General features: G+C 68.0%; 1 protein-coding gene across 2 annotated transcripts in view; it reads left to right on the top strand.

Moving 5' to 3' along the window:
• Window positions 1-22,424, top strand: part of SPNS2 (SPNS lysolipid transporter 2, sphingosine-1-phosphate) — a 31,291-nt gene extending 8,867 nt beyond the window's left edge. The window contains exons 3-14 of one of the 2 annotated variants that reach the window (XR_012487626.1): window positions 1,992-2,128; window positions 5,866-6,017; window positions 6,241-6,307; window positions 6,917-7,059; window positions 8,446-8,598; window positions 8,727-8,916; window positions 11,855-11,920; window positions 18,712-18,810; window positions 19,284-19,447; window positions 20,086-20,144; window positions 20,736-20,783; window positions 20,960-22,424. Coding sequence is in view for 1 of the 2 variants with exons in the window: in XM_074297767.1 (XP_074153868.1) it covers window positions 1,992-2,128; window positions 5,866-6,017; window positions 6,241-6,307; window positions 6,917-7,059; window positions 8,446-8,598; window positions 8,727-8,916; window positions 11,855-11,920; window positions 18,712-18,810; window positions 19,284-19,447; window positions 20,736-20,778 (1,214 nt within the window). In the remaining variant the exon portion in view is untranslated. The remainder of the gene's footprint in view (window positions 1-1,991; window positions 2,129-5,865; window positions 6,018-6,240; window positions 6,308-6,916; window positions 7,060-8,445; window positions 8,599-8,726; window positions 8,917-11,854; window positions 11,921-18,711; window positions 18,811-19,283; window positions 19,448-20,085; window positions 20,145-20,735; window positions 20,784-20,959) is intronic. The other variant, XM_074297767.1, reaches the window with a different exon arrangement.
• Window positions 22,425-22,510: the final 86 nt, after the last annotated feature.

Below are 22,510 nucleotides of genomic sequence, written 5' to 3'. Positions count from 1 at the left end.
TGTCTCTGTCTCTCTCATTATCTCTGTCTCTGAGTCTCTATCTCTCCCATTATCTCTGTCTCTTTGTCTCTGTCTCTCTCATTATTGGCTGGACCGCTGTTCCGGGCACCGACCCGCTGGGCATCTGGGCCAGTCCCCAGCCTCCCTTCGAGCCTCTTTGTCTGCCTGATACGGTCTAAGAAGGGCTCGGGGCGCCAGCCAAGGTTGCCCACGCCCAGATCAAAGGCTTTCCCAAGTCGGCAGCTGTCAGGCGGGCAGGTGGAGGCCAAGGGGAGGGGCTGGGCTGCCTCGCCGGCCTCCCTGGGCCGGGGGCTCCTCCCTGCTGGGCTCTGGCAGCCTCGGGGCCAGTGTGATCATCCCCCCCCTAACTCCCCCCTTCCCCCCCCCCCGGCTGCTTGTCCTGACGGGCCTCTGGGCTTGGGCCCGGGTGCCCAGGGAGGCTGAGGGCACAGAGGCCGGAGCTGGTCCCGGGTTCACGTGCAGCTTCATTCCTTGCTGTGGGACTGTCGGGTTCTTCTTTGGGGGAGGTTAGGGGCTGGCGGGCCGGCCTTGGAGCTGTGGTGGAAGGTGCCCACTGGGGAGGACGGGGGTGCTGCTGAGAAGGGCCCTGCCCCCTGGAGCTGGCATCTGGGGGCACCCCTGGGTAGGAGGCAGCCCGTGTTGCAAGCAGGCATGGTGGTCGCACTCGCCTTCCTCCCGGGGCCAGAGCTTCTGTCCTGGCCGCTTCCCTGGGGTGGCGGGGGGTGGGGGGTGGGGGGGGTGGCTGTGATCCGGGCCTGTATCTGGGTCTGCCCAAGGCGCAGGGGCGGGAGGCAGGGGGTGCCCCTGAGTGACCCGCGGCTTTGGACTGTCTGAGCTTTTAAAAATATCCCCGGGGCCGAGGAAGGGAGAGGCTGCAGACCTGTGGGAGTCCTTGGGGGGCCCAAACCCCCTCCCGGGCACCTGTCTGGGCCTCGGGGTGTGCGGCTGCCCGGCATCCATCCCGGAGGGCCTGGCAGAGCCCAGGGCTCCCGCCCTGCAGCTCCGCCCCAGCCCACGTGGGTGCAGATGAGCCTCCCCCCCCCCCCCAGGCCCCTGAGAATTCAGTTCAGGGCCTTCCCTGAGGCTCCAGGGCCAGCCCGGGAGAGGGTCGGGCAGCCTCTGTTCCTGTTGGGAAGGCCCCGTGGTCCCCACACTCTGCCTCTGGGTGGGGCAGGAAGGGCGGGCGCCCTCTCTGCCCAGGGACGGCGTCTGGGCCCCCGCGGCCCCCCAGAGCTGTGGCCCCCACCGGCTGCGGGACCCCCCTCCGAGGCGGGCCGGCGGAGCTCGGGGAGGGGGCTGGGCTGCCCGGCCCCAGTGTGGGTCGGGGCCGGCTGAGGCCCGTGAGCGGAGGGCTTTGATGGGCCGTGGCCGCCGTCTGCCCTCACCCGGGTGCCCGTGGGCATCTCCGCTCAGCCCCTGCAAGGAGTGCGGCAGCCGAGGGAGAGGACGGGGGCCTGGCCCACCCCGGGGGCTCCTCGGCTTCGGGAGGAGGGTGGGGAAGGCACGGGGGGAGGGGGGGCAGCGACTAGCGGGCAGAGCCCGGACTTTGGCCCTCCCCGCCCGGCAGCTGGCGGATCTGTCGCTGGGAGCGGGCGATGGCGCCGGCGGCGGCTTTTGTAAACTCCCAGGCGGAGTCCTGTGGGTCTGGGCCCGAGGCGGTTCCACGGGAGCTGGTCTGGCCCTCCTCCCCGCTCCTCCCCGCTCCTCCCCCCCTCCACCTGCTCTTCCCTCTCCCTGAGGGTGTGCGGGGGTCCGAAAAGGGGCCTCAGCTTCTCCGGGCGGCTCCTTCACGTGGGCTCCGAGGGCCTGGGCCGTGGAAGCTGCGGAGCAGCCTCGGAGCCGGGCCCGGCGGGCCTCCCTTTGCTGCCAGAGATGTGGGGAGGGGCCGGGGCTCCCGGGGCCGTGGGGTGCCCCCCGTTCCCCAGTCGGGGCCGGCCCCTCCCCACTGACGCCGCCCGCTCTCCCCCCAGTGTTCATCTGCAGCTTCATGGTGGCGGCCCCCATCTTCGGCTACCTGGGGGACCGCTTCAACAGGAAGGTCATCCTGAGCTGCGGCATCTTCTTCTGGTCCGCCGTCACCTTCTCCAGCTCCTTCATCACCCAGCAGGTGAGGGGGCCGCGTCCCACGGGGGAGGGGCCGGGGGCTGCCCGCAGAAGCAAGGCCAGCCTTCCTCCGCAGGACCCCCCTCGTGCTGTGTGGGGGAGGGCCGGGCGGGGTGTGGACGTGGGGCAGCCCCTGGGGGCCCCGCTGTGACCCCGGGCACCTCCCTGGGCCAGCCTCCAGGGCAGCGGGCTCCGGAGAGCCCGAGGGACGCCTCAAGTGGCCGCCAGAACCGGAATTCAAACCTAGGCCCCTGGGAGGGGACGAGGGGACGAAGGGGGCGAGGGGGCGAGGGGACGAGGGGGGACGAGGGGGGCGAGGGGACGAGTGGGACAGGGGCGAGGGGGCGAGGGGACGAAGGGGGCGAGGGGGCGAGGGGGCGAGGGGGCGAGGGGACGAGGGACGGGGGCGAGGGGGCGAAGGGGACGAGGGGGCGAGGGGGCGAGGGACGAGGGGCGAGGGGGCGAGGGGGCGAGGGGGCGAGGGGGCGAGGGGACGAAGGGGGCGAGGGGGCGAGGGGGCGAGGGGGACGAGGGGGACGAAGGGGGCGAGGGGGCGAGGGGGCGACGGAGGGGCGAGGGGGCGAGGGGGGGGCGAGGGGGGCGAAGGGGGCGAGGGGCGAGGGGCGAGGGGACGAGGGGGGCGAGGGGGCGAGGGGGACGAGGGGGCGAGGGGGCGAGGGGGCGAGGGGACGAGGGGGCGAGGGGACGAGGGGACGAGGGGGCGAGGGGGCGAGGGGGCGAGGGGACGAGGGGACGAGGGGGCGAGGGGACGAGGGGACGAGGGGGCGAGGGGGCGAGGGGGCGAGGGGGCGAGGGGACGAGGGGACGAGGGGGCGGAATTCCTGCCCCCTGGGGTGCGCAGGGACCCAGGCAGGGAGAACTGCCCCAGGGGCGGGGCGGCCGGGGAGGGCAGGTCGGCGGGCGCTGGGGCTCCGAGGCTGGCCTCCTCCCTCAGGGGCCTCCTGAGCCCGACTCTGGGCGCAGCCACGACTTTGGCCCACGGCCCGATGTCAGCAGGGAGGGGAGGACGGACCAGAAGTGGGGCATGGGGGGAAGAATTCCGAGGGGGGGAGGCGAGAGAGGGCCCGCCCCTCCCCCCTCTGGCACAGCCCTCTCTCGGGGGACGGGGCAAAGCTGCGCCTTGGTGAGCCCTGGGTCCGGCCCTGGCTCTGCTGGACCTTCCCCCAGCAATTGGCGTGGCGCAGCACAGAGGGGCCCCTGCCCTCCCCTCCTCCTTCCTTCCTCTCCTCTTCTTCCTCTCCTCCTCCTCCTCCCTCTCCTCTTCTTCCTCTCCTCCTCCTCCTCCCTCTCCTCCTCCTCCTCCCTCCTCCTGGAAGTGGCTACTCAGGGCTCCCACCGCACACCGGGGCAACAGTTGAGTCAAGTCGGGGGGCTGAGCAAAGAGAGCGGGGGGCTGGAGGTTCGGGGGCAGAGCGGGGGGCTCGGCGGCCCAGCCAGTCAGGGGGCCGGGACTCCAGCGCGAGAGGGGCCTCCAGGCCGGGCCAGTTCCCGGCATGGGGAGCTCACTACCTGGAGGCCCCCCGAGAGCCCCGTTCACGCCGGAAGCTGCGGCCCTTCCGGGCACGTCCCTTCCCCAGACCCCCTCGGACACCCGGGAGCCCTCCGGGCGCCCCCGGCCGCTCCCTCCCCCTCCCGGGCCGAGCTCGGCCGACGCCTCCCATTTTTAGAAACCTGCCAGTTTCCACAAGGCTCGGTTCACACGCGGCGCCCCGTGAGGGGGAGGCTGACGATGACGTCAGTCCTCCGGGGAGCTGGGAGCTCGGGGTGGGGGCTCTGGCCCCTGATGCAGGGGCAGCTGTGGGGGGCTCCGGGAGTCTCTCAGGAGGGGGCGGCTCTGCCTCCCCCCCGGGTCTCTCCATCCCTGCCCCCCAGTGGGCTGTGGCGGCAGCTTTTGGGGCTCGAGGTGGGGTCTCCCCCCCCCAACTGCTAGAGGGACTTTCCGAAATCCCGGCTCCTTCCGGGCCTCGAGTTCCCCTTGGGGGCAAACCCCGACCCCGACTTTGGCAGGGGAGCTGCAGGGTCTGGGCCAAGCCGCCCCTTCCCGCCCCCACCGCCTCCTGCTGGGAAAGCTCCCCCAGCCCCCCTGGGAGTCCCTCCTCCCTTCAGGGCCCAGCTCCTTCCTTCCCGCCACGTCCGGCCGGGTCCAAGTGCGAGGGCAGGAACTGTCCGGAGCCCCCCCCGCGGGGAGGGGGGAGGGGGGGCTGGCCACCGGAGCCCTGAACCTTGGGCAGAAAAAGGTCTGGACTGCCCCCCAGCACGGGCCCCCCAAAGGGCTCCTTCATTCGCTTCTCCCACCAACACGGGCTGCTTGGCGACTCCAGGCCCCCGCATACAAGGGAGGCGCCCCCTGGACCCCACTGTCCCGGAGGGGGAATGGAAGTTCCCTTCTGGGCATTGCCCCATTATGGGCGGGGATGGGGCACGTGGGCAGGGACTGTCAGAGTGCGGATGGACTGGGGGAGGTGGGACCGGGCGGGGGGGCCTCGGGAGGCTGAGAGCGACTCGTCAGGAAGCCCCCCCAGAGCCCGGGCCCAGGAGGGGCGCCGAGGGCTGCTCCGGGCCCCTCAGCGGGGGCTGCCGTTACAGGAGGAAACCGAGGCAGGCGGGCAGGCGCGGTGAGGCCGCCGGCGCGTGCCCGAGGCTGGGTTTGAGAGGCCCAAGGCCTCGGCTTGTGGAGCCCCTCGACTCGGGGTCTCCCCCATGGAGGAAGCAATGGCCTCGGCTCAGGATGGGATTGAAGGGAGACGGGAGGGGAAAGGCGGGTGGGCGGCCGTGTTGGGGGAGGAAGGAGGGGGCCCTCCCGCCGGTGTGGGGGCTGGGCCTGCTCGACACAGGGCTGAAGGTCACGTGGGGGCTGGGCTCCAGCAGCTCTGCCCTCAGAGCCCCGGCCTCCCGCCCAGACGGACCCCGCCAGGGCGTACAGGACGTCCCTTCCCGGGCTGGGGCTCGGGGCCTCTTGGAGCCCTCCCGGGGATCGCCTGACGCTCCGGCCCAAGCCCCCGGCCTGGCATTCTTGGGCAGATTAGGGGCTGCCCAGGACGCGGCTGCGGGCGAGCCAGAGCGGGAGGCCCGAGGCCCCTCACCCAGCTCCCCCTCTCCTCGGAGTCTGTCTCTGTCTCTCTGTCTCTCTATCTCTGAGTCTCTCTGTCTCTCTATCTCTAGTCTCTGTGCCTCTGTCTCTGTCTCTATCTCTGAGTCTCTCTGTCTCTCTATCTCTGAGTCTCTGTGCCTCTGTCTCTCACTCGATCTCTGAGTCTCTCTGTCTCTCTATCTCTGAGTCTCTGTGCCTCTGTCTCTCACTCGATCTCTGAGTCTCTCTGTCTCTCTATCTCTGAGTCTCTGTGCCTCTGTCTCTCACTCGATCTCTGAGTCTCTGTGTCTCCCCTCCTCCCTCTCCCTCCTCGCCCGCTGCTCACTCGGCAGCCTCCCTCAAGGACCCAGCTGCTTTTTGCTCGCTGCAAGGACAATGACCTAATTAGGTTCCTCCCTCCCTCCCGCAGATTTGGGGCAGTCCCCAGGAGGCGGCTGGGAGTCGGGCCGTGCCCGGCTCGGGTGGCAGAGGGGCCCGCGGGCAGGGCGGGCAAGGACCCCGGCGAGGCCGGGCGTGTCTCCCAGTTAAAGGAGGGGGCCCTCCCTGAGCGGGACCTCGAGGGACGGGGGCAGGAGCTCAGAGAGCTGGGGGTGCGGCTGTGGCCAAGCTGAGCCCCCGCTGTCCCGCAGTACTTCTGGCTCCTGGTGCTGTCGCGGGGCCTGGTCGGGATAGGAGAAGCCAGCTACTCCACCATCGCGCCCACCATCATCGGCGACCTCTTCAACAAGAACACCCGCACGCTCATGCTCTCCATCTTCTACTTTGCCATCCCCCTGGGGAGGTAGGAAGGCCCCGGCGTGGGGGAGGGGTCCCTGGGGGGGGCAGGGGCTTCCTATAGCGACGGGGCTGCACCCTATTCTCTGGGCCCAGGTTCTCCTTCCTTCTAGGGGCTCCGGCTGGTGCTCGGTGACTGGGGGAGCTCGGTGGGGGATCGCCTCTGGTCTCAGTTGTGGACCGGTGTCTCCCCCTCCCCCACCCCCCCCCTCCTCCATCTCCTCTTTCAGTGGCCTGGGCTACATCACTGGGTCCAGTGTGAAGCAGGTGGCCGGAGACTGGCATTGGGCCCTGAGGGTAAGTGGCGTCCCCTCCCTCGGTGGCCTCGCCCTCCCGCCCGCTCCTGTTGCTCCCCGTGACCTGCTCCCCTGCTCATTCAGCCCATTTCCCAGATGAGGAGAGAGGCCCTGGGACCTCGGGAGCTCCCTCAGTGGGAGTCAGTGCTGGGGGTGCCCATGGAGGAGCTCCCGGGGAGGGAGGAGCCAGGGGCCCCGGGCCCTGGCAGCGTGGCCCCCGCTCTGAGACTTTGGGGAGGAGCCATGAGGCCGGGCTCAGTTTCCCGGCCTTTGCAGGCCCCGCCCAGTCTAGGCTCGTGCTCCAGACACCCGGCTCGAGGCTGGCAGCACCAGGGCAGAAGGGCATCCCTTCTGCCCGTCGCGGGGGCCGGCTGCCCGGCCACACTAGGCCTGCCAGGCCCTCGCTGCTGTCAAGGAGCTCTGGGGCTCAGGGGCTTCCTGCTTTGAGGAAAAACCCTTTGTTTGCAGCTTCCCCTCTGAGGGGCCCGAGACACCGGGCTTCCTGTAACTCTACCCTCCCGGGACCGTGGCAGCCTGTGGCCCCTTCCCCTCCCCCCCCTGCATGGTAGGGGGAAGGGGCCCCTCAGCCTCCCGCCTCTGCCCCCCCCAGGTATCTCCAGTCATGGGCATGATCACCGGCACGCTCATCCTCCTCTTCGTGCCGGCCGCGAGGAGGGGGCACGCGGAGCAGCTGGGGGGGCCGCTGAAGGCCCGCACCTCCTGGCTCCGGGACATGAGAGCGCTGATCCGAAAGTAAGCCGGCTCCTCCCCTGTGCCCCCGTGCCCTTGTTGGGCGCTGCCCCGGGCCCTCCCCCCCACGTGGACGTGCTCAGAGTCTCAGCAGGGACCTGGCAGCTCCGTGCCCCCTTGTGCCAGCCGCCCCTTTGGGGGTACCCTTGATTCCGGACCCTCCCCGTGGCTGCCCCTTTCCTCCTTCACGGGCATTTATGTCCACAGCCTTAGAGAAGTCCCCTCCTCTCCGGGGAGGGCACGAGCTCCCAGGCAGCAGCTGAGTTCTGCTCTGGAGAGGAGACCCCCCCCCACAGCCTCGGGGCCCCCAGAGTCAGGCCAGTGCCTCCAGTCACCCTCCCTTGCCTCCTGCCTGTGGCTGAGGCTCCTGCCTGTTTCTGGCCACACTGGCCCCACCCACGTCCCTGGAGGCACGGACCTCCCACGGAGCTTGGGATCACCTCAAAGCTCCCCTTCCTGTGCCTCAGCCAGCGGGGTCAGGTCAGGGGGGGCCTGCATTGGAATCCAGCCTCAGATCCGGACTAGCTGTGAGACGGAGAGAGGGAAGGAGAGAGACAGAGACAGAGAGAGACTGAGAGACAGAGAGACAGAGACAGAGAGAGAGAGAGACTGAGACAGAGACAGAGAGAGACAGAGAGAGAGAGACTGAGACAGAGACAGAGAGAGAGACAGAGAGAGACTGAGACAGAGAGACAGAGGGACAGAGACAGAGGGACAGAGACAGACAGAGACAGAGAGAGAGAGAGAGAGACAGAGAGAGAGAGAGAGAGAGAGACAGAGAGAGAGAGAGAGAGAGAGAGAGAGAGAGAGAGAGACAGAGAGAGAGACTGAGACAGAGACAGAGAGAGACAGAGAGACACAGAGAGAGACAGAGAGACTGAGACTGAGAGAGACAGAGAGACTGAGACAGAGACAGAGACAGAGAGAGAGAGAGAGAGACAGAGAGAGAGACTGAGACAGAGACAGAGAGAGACAGAGAGACACAGAGAGAGACAGAGAGACTGAGACTGAGAGAGACAGAGAGGACTGAGACAGAGACAGAGAGAGACTGAGAGACAGAGACAGAGAGAGAGACTGAGACAGAGACAGAGAGAGACAGAGAGAGAGAGACAGAGAGACTGAGACAGAGACAGAGAGAGACTGAGAGACAGAGAGACAGAGACAGAGAGAGACTGAGAGAGAGACAGAGACAGAGAGAGACTGAGAGACTGAGAGACAGAGACAGACAGAGACAGAGAGATAGACAGAGGCAGAGACTCAGAGAGAGACGGAGAGTGACAGAGAGAGAGATCTAGGAGGAGCTCTGACTTCGGGGCTGCTGGAAGTCGGGTTCCTGGCCCTGGAGTCCAGGGGGGAGTTCCAGGCGGTGACAGTCCCCTCCCCGCGCAGTCGCAGCTATGTCTTCTCCTCGCTGGCCACGTCGGCCGTTTCCTTCGCCACGGGAGCCCTGGGCATGTGGATCCCCCTGTACTTACACCGGGCCCAGGTGGTGCAGAAAACCACCGAGACCTGCACCAACCAGCCCTGTGAGAGCCGGGACAGGTGAGGCCCTGGGAAGTGGGAGGGGGAAGCCCCTTTCCCCCGCCCCCGGCCCCTCGGACGCCCCTCCCCCCGCCGCCGGCCCCTCGGAAGCCCCCTTCCCTCCCCTCAGGACTCGCTCTCTCCCGCAGCCTCATCTTCGGGGCCATCACGTGCTTCACGGGCTTCCTGGGGGTGATCACGGGGGCCGGAGCCACCAAGTGCTGCCGCCTGAGGACGCAGCGGGCGGACCCCCTGGTGTGCGCCGTGGGCATGCTGGGCTCCGCCATCTTCATCTGCCTCATCTTCGTGGCGGCCAAGACCAGCATCCTGGGCGCCTACGTAAGTCTGGGGGGGGCACCCAGGCCGTCCGTTCTCAGCACCATGGACAGGGACCGCGCTCCTGGGGGCCAGGTCTAGAGGGCGCTGCTGGAGGCGGGGGCGCTGCTGAAGGCGGGGCCTGAGGGGGAGGGGCGGGGCCTCTCCAGTCTGGGTCAGACTCCTTTCCCGGGCTGCTCCCAGAGGCCATCCCTCCCCCCTGCACACCTGTGCTCTCTCTCCCTCACTTCCACCCAGATTCAGCTTGAGCACCAGCTGCCAGTGTTCCCCAGCTGCCAGTGCTCCCCAGCTGCCAGTGTCCCCAGCTGCCAGTGCTCCCCAGCTGCCAGTGCCTCCAGCTTCCAGTGCTCCTCAGCTGCCAGTGCTCCTCAGCTGCCAGTGCTCCCCAGCTGCTAGTGCCCCCAGCTGCCAGTGTTCCTCAGCTGCCAGTGCCCCAGCTTCCAGTGCTCCTCAGCTGCCAGTGCTCCCCAGCTGCCAGTGCTCCCCAGCTGCCAGTGCCCCCAGCTGCCAGTGTTCCCCAGCTGCCAGTGCTCCCCAGCTGCCAGTGTCCCCAGCTGCCAGTGCTCCCCAGCTGCCAGTGCCTCCAGCTTCCAGTGCTCCTCAGCTGCCAGTGCTCCCCAGCTGCTAGTGCCCCCAGCTGCCAGTGTTCCTCAGCTGCCAGTGCCCCAGCTTCCAGTGCTCCTCAGCTGCCAGTGCTCCCCAGCTGCCAGTGCTTCTCAGCTGCCAGTGCTCCCAGCTGCCAGTGCTCCCCAGCTGCCAGTGCCCCCAGCTGCCAGTGCCCCCAGCTGTCAGTGCTTCTCAGCTGCCAGTGCCCCCAGCTGCCAGTGCTCCTCAGCTTCCAGTGCTCCCCAGCTGCCAGTGCCCCAGCTGTCAGTGTTCCTCAGCTGCCAGTGCCCCCAGCTGCCAGTGCTCCTCAGCTTCCAGTGCTCCCCAGCTGCCAGTGCCCCCAGCTGCCAGTGCTCCTCAGCTTCCAGTGCTCCCCAGCTGCCAGTGCCCCCAGCTGCCAGTGCTCCTCAGCTTCCAGTGCTCCCCAGCTGCTAGTGCCCCCAGCTTCCAGTGCTTCTCAGCTTCCATTGCTTCCCAGCTGCTAGTGCCCCCAGTTGCCAGTGTTCCTCAGCTGCCAGTGCCCCCAGCTGCCAGTGCCCCAGCTGCCAGTGCTCCCCAGCTGCTAGTGCCCCCAGCTGCCATTGCTCCCCAGCTGCTAGTGCCCCCAGCTGCCAGTGCTCCCCAGCTGCTAGTGCCCCCAGCTGCCAGTGCTCCCCAGCTGCTAGTGCCCCCAGCTGCCAGTGCCCCCAGCTTCCAGTGCCCCCAGCTGCCAGTGCCCCAGCTGCCAGTGCTCCCCAGCTGCCAGTGCCCCAGCTGCCAGTGCTCCCCGCCACTGACCTCCCAATTGGGTGCCTTCCGTTGATATTGTGTGTGTATGGACATTGATGTCTGCACAGTCTGGGAGTGGGGACAGTTTCTTTCCTGCTTTCCCCTCTCCTTTTCTTTCTCCCCTCCCTCCCTTCCTTCTTTCTTCTCTCCCTCCTTTCTTTCCCCTCTCCCTTGCTTCTCTTTCCTCTTTCCTTCCTCCCTCTCTTTTCTCCTCCTTTTTTCTCTCCTCTCTCTTCCTTTTTCTTTCTCTCCCAGCACCTTGGACAGTGTCTAGCACTTTGTGGCCTAAAGTGTTTAATTATCCGTGCCTAGCTTCAGACAGCCCCAAGTCATGAGTGCAGGGCCCTGACGCTTGCTCTCCCCCAGACACCCCGGGGGAGCGCAGCCCAGCTGACCCCATCTCCCTTTCCCTGGGACTCGGCCTCCCGGCCTGGAGGAGCCGGGTGCCCCCCGGCCGCCCACCCCGCAGCCTCCTGAGCTTGTGAGGTCTATTTTTGTAGCTCCAGGAGCAGCCTTGACTCCCTGTTGAGCTGGACATTTTTCCTGCATGTGTTCTCCTGCCCTTGCTCAGCACACATAATCAGTGGCCCCCAGGGGCTTCCTTCGGGGCGCTGACGGGACTGGGCCCCGGGGAGCCTTCCGTGCCCTCCTGGAGACAGGAACAGTCCCTCCTTCAGCCTGGGAGAACCCCTGCCCCTGTCTGCTCTCCCGGGCCTTTATTTTGCTCTCTCTAGGGACTTGGGCTGTCTCAGAAGTCTGGGGTCCCTCCCATCCCCCAACTTTGGGCCCCATTCCCCAGGCCTTCTCAGAAGCCTGGTCATGGTCACACCGGATTTTTGGGAGTCCTAGGAAGCCATTTGCACTCCCTCCCTCCCTTCTCCTTTCTGTCCCTTCTTCCTTCCCTCCTTCCTTCTGTTCCTTCTTCCTTCCTTCCCTTCTTTCCCCCCTTCCTCTCTTCATTCCCACCTGACTGCCAAAGGCAGGGTCCCTGATCTCACTGGGCTCCCCATCTTTCCCCCTCCCCCCACTCAGGGGCAACGTTCCCAGTAGGAGCAGCTGATCATCAGGGCCAGGACCCCAGGCAGTGCTTTCCCTTTGGCTTGGGCTCCTTGGGGGGGAGGAGGAGCTGGTCAGAACCTGGTCCCTGGCTGCCTCCCGCTGCCCCCTGATTCCCCCCGCCCCTCCCACTGCCCCCTGGCCTGGTGAACGATCACTCCCTCAAGCCAGCACCTTCCTGGTCCCCTCCACAGCCTCTGGCCCTTGGTCGGTTGGGGGAGGGCTTCCTGCATGGGGGTGGGGTGCCCAGCCCGGCCTCCAGGGAGAAGGTGGAGGGCTGGGGCCTCTCGAGCTGGGCCTTGGGTCCTTGGGCAGAGCATCTGTGGGTCACCTTCCTCCCAGGGCCCTGGGGGGGCATCCATCAGTGGGGAGGAGGCTGGGGAGCCCTGGGGCCAGCCTCGGGCAGCGGAGGGTGACCCACTGGGGGGGGCAGGCTGCTTGTGCCTGCGGTGCTGCCCCCCCAGCAGGCGGCCTAAGGGCTCCCTCTGTCCCTCCCTCCTGGCTCCCCCAGATTTGCATCTTCATTGGCGAGACCCTGCTCTTCTCCAACTGGGCCATCACGGCCGACATCCTGATGGTGAGTGGCCCTGCCTGGGACCCTGCCTCGGGGGGGAGGGGCTGGGGGGCGCCTAGCTCTGGCAAGCCCTGAATGCCACATAAATGAACCTGAGCTTTCTTCCAAAGTCAGCTGCAAACGGTGGGAAAGCTCAGGGAGTGAGTGTAGACTGGCCGGGAGAGGGGAGAGAGCCGAGGGGGGCCCAGGCCGGGGCCGCCCCATCACCTCGGGGCCCGCCGAGCCTCGAGAGGCTGGGCCGGGCCGGGCAGTGCCAGCCGGGGGTTTGTGTCTTTGGCAGCTGTCACAGGCTGTTTACAGGGAGGGCGGCAACAGACACCGGCCGCGCTGGGCCGGCGGGACAATGCGGCTCAGTCCCCAGCCTGGGGGGGCTCCGGGGCTCAGGGGGGGGGCGGGGAGGGAGGGGGCGCCCGGGGCTCAGAAATGCGGCTCAGTCCCCAGCCTGGGGGGGCTCCGGGGCTCAGGGGGGGGTGGGGAGGGAGGGAGGGAGGGGGGCGCCCGGGGCTCAGAAATGCGGCTCAGTCCCCAGCCTGGGGGGGCTCCGGGGCTCAGGGGGGGGCGGGGAGGGAGGGGGCGCCCGGGGCTCAGAAATGCGGCTCAGTCCCCAGCCTGGGGGGGCTCCGGGGCTCAGGGGGGGGCGGGGAGGGAGGGAGGGAGGGGGCGCCCGGGGCTCAGCGGGACCGGAGAGCTGCTCAGGTGGCCAGACCCCGGGCAGCAGGACCGGTGCAGGAGAGGGCAGAAGGGGAGCGGGCACTGGGCACAGGGCCCGCATCCGGGGAGTCGGAGGGAGCCGCTGATGGCCCCCCAGAACCCCACCTTCTCCCCACCTGGCGCCGCGCCTCGGGCTCGCTGGCGAAATGTTGGTGAGAAGGGGGAAGGGAGGACCGGCAGAGAAGGGGAGCTGGAGACGGGGGGCGGGCGTGGCCCCGCCCTCTGCCCCCCTCGTCCCGTGGCCGGGAGGGCAGGGGGGGAGGGGGCCCCGAGGCTTGGCCCCAGGAATGTAGGTGTGGCCGAAGAAGGCTCCGGGGGATGGGGGGATGGGGTGGGGGCGGGGGGAGGGCGGCGGGGGACAATGGGAGGAAGGAAGCCCCGGGGGCTGCTGCATTCCTGGGGAGGGGGCAGCTTCCTGCCGGGAGTGCGGCTCAGCCTGTCCCCCTCTCCCCCGGGGACTCAGCCCCGCTGCCCCAGCCTGGCGCCCGCAGCCATTTCTGGGCTCCCGGATGGGGGTCTTGGGGCTCCGGCGGGAGGAGCGGGCCTCGAAGTCCCCGGGGCCCCGCACGCCCCCCCAGCCTTTCCCCACCAGTCACACTCTCCCCCCCCCCCCCCGCCCCGTTTTCTATGGAAAGAGGAAAGCCGCTCATCCCTTTCCCGGCAGAAGGTTCTGGGGGCCTGAGTCAGCTTCCTCTGCCTCGGGCGGGGCCAGGAGGGGGGGGTCCCGGCTGGGCTCAGGCCTCTATAACGGAAGGGAGGCCGAGGTGCCCCCCAGACACTGACACAGCACAAGTGGGGCTCCTCAGACACAGAGGTGGGGCCCCCTCAGACACAGAGGTGGGGCCCCCTCAGACACAGAAGTGGGGTCCCTCAGACAGAAGTGGGGTCCCTCAGACAGAAGTGGGGTCCCTCAGACACAGAAGTGGGGTCCCTCAGACAGAAGTGGGGTCCCTCAGACACAGAAGTGGGGTCCCTCAGACACAGAAGTGGGGTCCCTCAGACACAGAGGTGGGGCCCCCTCAGACACAGAGGTGGGGCCCCCTCAGACACAGAAGTGGGGTCCCTCAGACACAGAAGTGGGGTCCCTCAGACAGAAGTGGGGCCCCTCAGACACAGAGGTGGGGCCCCTCAGACACAGAGGTGGGGCCCCCTCAGACACAGAGGTGGGGCCCCCTCAGACACAGAAGTGGGGTCCCTCAGACAGAAGTGGGGTCCCTCAGACAGAAGTGGGGTCCCTCAGACACAGAAGTGGGGTCCCTCAGACAGAAGTGGGGTCCCTCAGACACAGAAGTGGGGTCCCTCAGACACAGAAGTGGGGTCCCTCAGACACAGAGGTGGGGCCCCCTCAGACACAGAGGTGGGGCCCCCTCAGACACAGAAGTGGGGTCCCTCAGACACAGAAGTGGGGTCCCTCAGACAGAAGTGGGGCCCCTCAGACACAGAGGTGGGGCCCCTCAGACACAGAGGTGGGGCCCCCTCAGACACAGAGGTGGGGCCCCCTCAGACACAGAAGTGGGGTCCCTCAGACACAGAAGTGGGGTCCCTCAGACAGAAGTGGGGTCCCTCAGACACAGAAGTGGGGCCCCCTCAGACACAGAGGTGGGGCCCCCTCAGACACAGAGGTGGGGCCCCCTCAGACAGAAGTGGGGTCCCTCAGACACAGAAGTGGGGTCCCTCAGACAGAAGTGGGGTCCCTCAGACAGAAGTGGGGTCCCTCAGACACAGAAGTGGGGTCCCTCAGACACAGAAGTGGGGCCCCTCAGACACAGAAGTGGGGTCCCTCAGACACAGAAGTGGGGTCCCTCAGACACAGAGGTGGGGCCCCCTCAGACACAGAGGTGGGGCCCCCTCAGACACAGAAGTGGGGTCCCTCAGACACAGAAGTGGGGTCCCTCAGACAGAAGTGGGGCCCCTCAGACACAGAGGTGGGGCCCCTCAGACACAGAGGTGGGGCCCCCTCAGACACAGAGGTGGGGCCCCCTCAGACACAGAAGTGGGGTCCCTCAGACACAGAAGTGGGGTCCCTCAGACAGAAGTGGGGTCCCTCAGACACAGAAGTGGGGCCCCCTCAGACACAGAGGTGGGGCCCCCTCAGACACAGAGGTGGGGGCCCCCTCAGACAGAAGTGGGGTCCCTCAGACACAGAAGTGGGGTCCCTCAGACAGAAGTGGGGTCCCTCAGACAGAAGTGGGGTCCCTCAGACACAGAAGTGGGGTCCCTCAGACACAGAAGTGGGGTCCCTCAGACACAGAAGTGGGGCCCCTCAGACACAGAAGTGGGGTCCCTCAGACACAGAAGTGGGGTCCCTCAGACACAGAGGTGGGGCCCCCTCAGACAGAAGTGGGGCCCCTCAGACACAGAGGTGGGGCCCCCTCAGACACAGAGGTGGGGCCCCCTCAGACACAGAAGTGGGGTCCCTCAGACAGAAGTGGGGTCCCTCAGACACAGAAGTGGGGCCCCCTCAGACACAGAGGTGGGGCCCCCTCAGACACAGAGGTGGGGCCCCCTCAGACAGAAGTGGGGTCCCTCAGACACAGAAGTGGGGTCCCTCAGACAGAAGTGGGGTCCCTCAGACAGAAGTGGGGTCCCTCAGACACAGAAGTGGGGTCCCTCAGACACAGAAGTGGGGTCCCTCAGACACAGAAGTGGGGCCCCTCAGACACAGAGGTGGGGCCCCCTCAGACACAGAGGTGGGGCCCCCTCAGACACAGAAGTGGGGTCCCTCAGACACAGAAGTGGGGTCCCTCAGACAGAAGTGGGGTCCCTCAGACACAGAAGTGGGGTCCCTCAGACACAGAAGTGGGGTCCCTCAGACACAGAGGTGGGGCCCCCTCAGACAGAAGTGGGGCCCCTCAGACAGAAGTGGGGTCCCTCAGACACAGAGGTGGGGCCCCCTCAGACACAGAAGTGGGGCCCCCTCAGACAGAAGTGGGGCCCCCTCAGACACAGAGGTGGGGCCCCCTCAGACACAGAAGTGGGGTCCCTCAGACACAGAAGTGGGGTCCCTCAGACACAGAGGTGGGGCCCCCTCAGACAGAAGTGGGGCCCCTCAGACAGAAGTGGGGTCCCTCAGACACAGAGGTGGGGCCCCTCAGACACAGAAGTGGGGCCCCTCAGACACAGAAGTGGGGCCCCCTCAGACACAGAGGTGGGGCCCCCTCAGACAGAAGTGGGGCCCCCTCAGACACAGAGGTGGGGCCCCCTCAGACACAGAAGTGGGGCCCCCTCAGACACAGAGGTGGGGCCCCCTCAGACAGAAGTGGGGCCCCTCAGACAGAAGTGGGGTCCCTCAGACACAGAGGTGGGGCCCCCTCAGACAGAAGTGGGGCCCCTCAGACAGAAGTGGGGTCCCTCAGACACAGAGGTGGGGCCCCCTCAGACACAGAGGTGGGGCCCCCTCAGACACAGAAGTGGGGTCCCTCAGACAGAAGTGGGGTCCCTCAGACAGAAGTGGGGCCCCTCAGACAGAAGTGGGGTCCCTCAGACACAGAAGTGGGGTCCCTCAGACACAGAAGTGGGGCCCCTCAGACACAGAAGTGGGGTCCCTCAGACACAGAAGTGGGGCCCCCTCAGACACAGAGGTGGGGCCCCCTCAGACACAGAGGTGGGGTCCCTCAGACACAGAAGTGGGGCCCCTCAGACACAGAAGTGGGGCCCCCTCAGACACAGAAGTGGGGCCCCCTCAGACACAGAGGTGGGGCCCCCTCAGACACAGAGGTGGGGCCCCCTCAGACAGAAGTGGGGCCCCTCAGACAGAAGTGGGGTCCCTCAGACACAGAAGTGGGGCCCCTCAGACACAGAAGTGGGGTCCCTCAGACACAGAAGTGGGGCCCCTCAGACACAGAAGTGGGGCCCCCTCAGACACAGAAGTGGGGCCCCCTCAGACACAGAAGTGGGGCCCCCTCAGACACAGAAGTGGGGCCCCTCAGACACAGAAGTGGGGCCCCTCAGACACAGAAGTGGGGCCCCTCAGACACAGAAGTGGGGTCCCCTCAGACACAGAGGTGGGGCCCCCTCAGACACAGAAGTGGGGCCCCCTCAGACAGAAGTGGGGCCCCCTCAGACACAGAGGTGGGGCCCCCTCAGACACAGAGGTGGGGCCCCCTCAGACAGAAGTGGGGCCCCTCAGACAGAAGTGGGGTCCCTCAGACACAGAAGTGGGGCCCCTCAGACACAGAAGTGGGGCCCCCTCAGACAGAAGTGGGGCCCCTCAGACACAGAAGTGGGGTCCCTCAGACACAGAAGTGGGGTCCCTCAGACACAGAGGTGGGGCCCCCTCAGACACAGAAGTGGGGCCCCCTCAGACAGAAGTGGGGCCCCTCAGACAGAAGTGGGGCCCCTCAGACAGAAGTGGGGCCCCCTCAGACACAGAGGTGGGGCCCCCTCAGACACAGAAGTGGGGCCCCCTCAGACAGAAGTGGGGCCCCTCAGACAGAAGTGGGGTCCCTCAGACACAGAAGTGGGGCCCCTCAGACAGAAGTGGGGTCCCTCAGACACAGAAGTGGGGCCCCTCAGACACAGAAGTGGGGTCCCTCAGACACAGAAGTGGGGCCCCTCAGACACAGAAGTGGGGTCCCTCAGACACAGAAGTGGGGTCCCTCAGACACAGAGGTGGGGCCCCCTCAGACACAGAAGTGGGGCCCCCTCAGACAGAAGTGGGGCCCCTCAGACAGAAGTGGGGCCCCTCAGACAGAAGTGGGGCCCCTCAGACACAGAGGTGGGGCCCCCTCAGACACAGAAGTGGGGCCCCCTCAGACAGAAGTGGGGCCCCTCAGACAGAAGTGGGGCCCCTCAGACAGAAGTGGGGCCCCTCAGACACAGAGGTGGGGCCCCCTCAGACACAGAAGTGGGGCCCCCTCAGACACAGAAGTGGGGTCCCTCAGACACAGAAGTGGGGCCCCTCAGACACAGAAGTGGGGTCCCTCAGACACAGAAGTGGAGTCCCTCAGACAGAAGTGGGGTCCCTCAGACACAGAGGTGGGGCCCCTCAGACACAGAAGTGGGGCCCCCTCAGACAGAAGTGGGGTCCCTCAGACAGAAGTGGGGTCCCTCAGACACAGAGGTGGGGCCCCCTCAGACACAGAGGTGGGGCCCCCTCAGACACAGAAGTGGGGCCCCCTCAGACAGAAGTGGGGCCCCTCAGACAGAAGTGGGGCCCCTCAGACACAGAGGTGGGGCCCCCTCAGACACAGAAGTGGGGCCCCCTCAGACACAGAAGTGGGGTCCCTCAGACACAGAAGTGGGGCCCCCTCAGACAGAAGTGGGGCCCCTCAGACAGAAGTGGGGCCCCTCAGACACAGAGGTGGGGCCCCCTCAGACACAGAAGTGGGGCCCCCTCAGACAGAAGTGGGGCCCCTCAGACAGAAGTGGGGCCCCTCAGACAGAAGTGGGGCCCCTCAGACACAGAGGTGGGGCCCCCTCAGACACAGAAGTGGGGCCCCCTCAGACACAGAAGTGGGGTCCCTCAGACACAGAAGTGGGGCCCCTCAGACACAGAAGTGGGGTCCCTCAGACACAGAGGTGGGGCCCCCTCAGACACAGAGGTGGGGCCCCCTCAGACACAGAAGTGGGGCCCCCTCAGACAGAAGTGGGGCCCCTCAGACAGAAGTGGGGCCCCTCAGACACAGAGGTGGGGCCCCCTCAGACACAGAAGTGGGGCCCCTCAGACACAGAAGTGGGGCCCCTCAGACACAGAAGTGGGGCCCCTCAGACACAGAAGTGGGGCCCCTCAGACACAGAAGTGGGGCCCCCTCAGACAGAAGTGGGGCCCCTCAGACACAGAAGTGGGGCCCCTCAGACACAGAAGTGGGGCCCCTCAGACACAGAAGTGGGGTCCCTCAGACACAGAAGTGGGGCCCCTCAGACAGAAGTGGGGCCCCTCAGACACAGAAGTGGGGCCCCTCAGACACAGAAGTGGGGCCCCTCAGACACAGAAGTGGGGCCCCCTCAGACACAGAAGTGGGGCCCCTCAGACACAGTGGGGTCCCAGGGCGGCGGGCTGGTCATTGCCACAAGGTTCCCCACAACGGGAGGGGGGTTTGGGGAAGGGGGTGCTGGCTGACCCGGCCTCCTGCCCCCCGCAGTACGTGGTCATCCCCACGCGCCGCGCCACGGCCGTGGCTCTGCAGAGCTTCACCTCTCACCTCCTGGGAGACGCGGGCAGCCCCTATCTCATTGGCTTCGTGAGTACCCCCGGGGGGCATCTTGGGGGGCAGCGCAGGCAGGGCGCCCGGGCGGGAGGGGGCAGAGGGGCGTGTTCGGGGAGTCCTGAGCGGGAGAGAGCTCCCGCGGGCTGGGGGCCGGGGCCCTGGTAAGGCTAGGCCCAGCAGCGGGAGATGGGGGGGCAGACTATGGAGGTGGGGGTGCTGAGAAGCGGCAGGCGTGTGCATGTGCCTTGCATGGGGGTGTGCGCGTGCCCGTGTGATCCGTCTGTGTGCACGTGCATGGGCGTGTACGTCGTGTGTGCACCGAACCCACGGGATGTGCCTGGGTGTGCGCCCTGCGCGTGCATGCGTGTGTGAATGACAGGTGCTGGGGGTGTGCGCGTGCGCCGTGGCCATGTGACCTGCCTGCAGGAGCGCCAGGTGCTCGGCTCACAGGGGCCGCTGGGGGGCGAGCGGCCCCCGCCCCTGAGCCCGCCTCCTCCCGCCCCCAGATCTCGGACCTGATCCGCCAGAGCACGCGGGAGTCGGCCCTCTGGGAGTTCCTGAGCTTGGGCTACGCCCTCATGCTCTGCCCCTTCGTGGTGGTCCTGGGCGGGATGTTCTTCCTCGCCACGGCCCTCTTCTTCCTCAGCGACCGGGCCAAAGCCGAGCAACAGTGAGTGGCTGCGGGGGGCGGGGCGCCCGGGCTCCGAGGGGGCGGGGCGGGGAGCCCAGAAGACCAGGACGCGGCAGGTGGACAGCTCCCTTGGGCCTCCAGCTCTGGCCAGCAGCTCCTCCCAGAAGCCCCCGGGGCCTGAGCACGCCCAGAGCTCGCGGCGGGAGGGGGAGGCCCGAGGCCCGGGACGGCGGGACCTGGGCCGGGCTGACGTTTCCTGGGAGAGGCTTCGAGGGGGCGGGGCAGGGGACAGCGCGCCTTTAGGGGGGCCTTTGGTAGCGGGGAGCCGCCTGAGGCTGGCTAGCGAGGGTCCGAGGGCGCTTCCCACAGGGGGTCCGGGCGCTCCGGTGCTCCCCAGAAGGGCAAGAGCCTGAGCGGGGTTGGAGGGAGGCCGGGGCTTTCCCCGGGCGTGGCCTCTGGGGGTGGTGATGGGCACTCTCCCGGCACGTGCCCGCGGGCCCGGACAGACGTCACATAAACCCGTCCCCACAATTACACAGCGCCCCGTGGGTCTGAGGGCCCCCAGGTGGGGCTGACTCCCCGAGCCCCCCCCCCCCCACGGCCGGGCGCCCTCACTGTCCCCTGGAGGGCTGTGGGGCGGGGGCTCCGCGGGGCCCTCACGCCGCGCTCTCCCGCAGGGGCCCTCGGGCGTTAGCGAGCTGAGTGGGGGCCGGGCCCGGCCGGCGGCGGCGTCCAGGTAACGGGCAGCTTCGCTTCCGGGGGGCTGCTTGGCTCTCCCAGGCTCCGCTGGCCCGGACCCTGCCCGGGCGCCCTGGCCCCGCCGCCGGCTGCACTGGCACGGGCTGGTTAGAGCAGCTGGGGGGCGGGGCCGGCGTGCGGGACACCAGGGGGGGGAGGAGATCTCTGCACGCGGAGGGACCCGGATGTGGGCGGCGGGAAGATCGCCTTTGGCTCTCGGTCTTCGGTGGGCCCCCAGCCCTGGCCGCCCCTCAGAGTTGTAGAGAGGGGCACCCGTGGGGGGACCAGGAAGGCCGGGGCTGCTGCTCTCCTTCCCGGCTGGCTCTGTCCGCTCCCCGCACCCCCATCCCAGTGGCCCTTGCCTGCCCTCCCCCAGGTCCCCCCCCCAGACACCGGGTGGGCCCCCGGCGCTCTGCCCCCCACGGCTGCGCCGCAGCTCCGGGCTCAGGCCTCGAGGCTGCCCTCCTCACCTCGGGGCCAGGCAGGAGCTCGGGTGCCGCCGTCACTGCTCTCTCCCTGATCCTGGCTGGGGGCCCTCCGGGCGCTGCGAGTGCCGCCCTGGCCCCTGACAGCCCCTCCTTCTCCCCAGGGTCAACCAGCTGATGATGCCCCCAGCTGCTGTGAAAGTCTGAGCGGGGTAAGTGGGGGCAGCCAGGAAGCTGGCCCGGGGTGCAGGCGGCCCCCCCCCCCCCAGCCGGGACGCTCCCTGGCCCAGGGCCTTCGGCCCTCGTTGCCGGCCTCCCAGCGTGCTCCGACGTGGCACCGGCCGCGGGCCCGGCCTCCGCCCCCACCTGCTCCCTTTCCTCTCTCTAGGTGTCCTGGGAGCCTGAACCCCGGGCCTGAAGGGCAGGGGCCAGGATCGACCCCCGAGGCAGGAGGGCCGCCCGGAGGAGGACTGGCGAGGGACAGAGCGGGGCGGGGGCACGGACTCCAGACTCGGAGCTTTCAGAGGAAACCCCCCACCCGGGCCTTTGCCTGGTGGGGGTCTCGAGGAGCCTTTGACTTCCTAACATTGCCAAAGGAGAGGGGGCGGTCTTGAACCCCGATGGGGGCTGGGAAGGTAGAGGGGGCCCTTCTCCAGTGGCCCGAGCTTCCAGGGCGCTCCCAGCCCATCCCCCACCCCTTTCATCACTCAGCATCTCAGCCTGGATCCGATGGACCTCCCGGCCCCTCCCGTCCCAGTTTTGGGGAGCCGCCTTGTCCCAGATCCCCCGGCTGCTAGAACTGGCTCAGAGCCTGGAATCCAGGCCTCCTGCTTGCAAAGTAGGCCGCACCGCCCCCCAGGCCCAGCCGCCCTTGGCCCACTCCCCACTTGCCCTTCTGGGGAAGGGGCCACTGGGGGAGGAGTGCCACTAGACCGGGTGCCCACTCTCCACTCCTGGCGGGGGAGGGGGCCGGCAAGAAGTATCTGGCGCCCCGCCTTTGGGCCCCTCAGGGACGACTCCCCTCTCCTGGGCCCCAGAAGCCAGCCCGGGGACCATAACTTATTTGTGGGCGCTTCAAGCCTCTGCACCTCCTAGGGCCGCTCTCAACCCCCCCCTCCAGCCCAGGCTTTCCAGATTTAAATCAAGAGCACCCCAGGGCTCCTCCTGGAGCGCCGCCAGAGGGCAGCACAGCAGGGCTCGGTGCCCGGGGCCCATCGGGCGAACCGGCTCTGCTTTCTGTGGCCGTTTCCGTCAGGGAAGCGGGGGAGCCCATAAGGCTGAGCCGAGACCACCACATTGTCAAGTTTCTTTCTCCATGATCCCCCGCGGCAAACCGCACAGTCTTAGAGACCCCCGGCCGCCGAGCAGTGCGGAGGCTCCCCCAGAAACCAAATCGAGACAGTCAGAAAGGGGGGCTGCCCTCAGACCCCCAGTGCCAGCTCCTGCTAGCCCGACGCCCCCCTGCTGCTGCTTAGAAGCCGAGGCAGTGAGCCGGCTGGACTGCCCTGCTCCTTCCCCGGAGGGGGTGTGGTCACGCAGGAGGCCCCCCCCCCACCGGGCTTGGGGGGGTCGGCAGAGACAAGTTACACGGAGCCTGACGGGGCCGGGACTTCGGGCAGAACGCCCCGCCCCCCAGGATCTCAGCCCGGGCGGGGCCCGGCGGGAGTGGCCCGCCTCAAAAGCCGGCGGGGGGCGGGGCCAGCCGAGGGCCGCCCCGCCCCCAGGACCAAGCTTTCTTGTCGTACAAGAGCCGGCGTCCCGGCTCCCGCCTCCCTCAGGCTCTTTGGTTTTGCAGAGCAGCCGGGCCGGGGCCGCGTGGGCGCCACGTCCGCTAATAAACGTATTTAAGACCAGGCCCGGGTCCGTGGTTTCCTTGGGGGAGGGGAGGGGGGCGCGCCCCACCTCCCGGCTCGGCCCCCATTTTCCCCTCTTGCCCTTT

This window comes from Sminthopsis crassicaudata, chromosome 3 (assembly GCF_048593235.1).
Source record: "Sminthopsis crassicaudata isolate SCR6 chromosome 3, ASM4859323v1, whole genome shotgun sequence".
Taxonomy (NCBI): Eukaryota; Metazoa; Chordata; class Mammalia; order Dasyuromorphia; family Dasyuridae; genus Sminthopsis; species Sminthopsis crassicaudata.
Note: the sequence above shows the minus strand (reverse complement) of the source record. Positions and strands in the feature narration are given on the sequence as shown.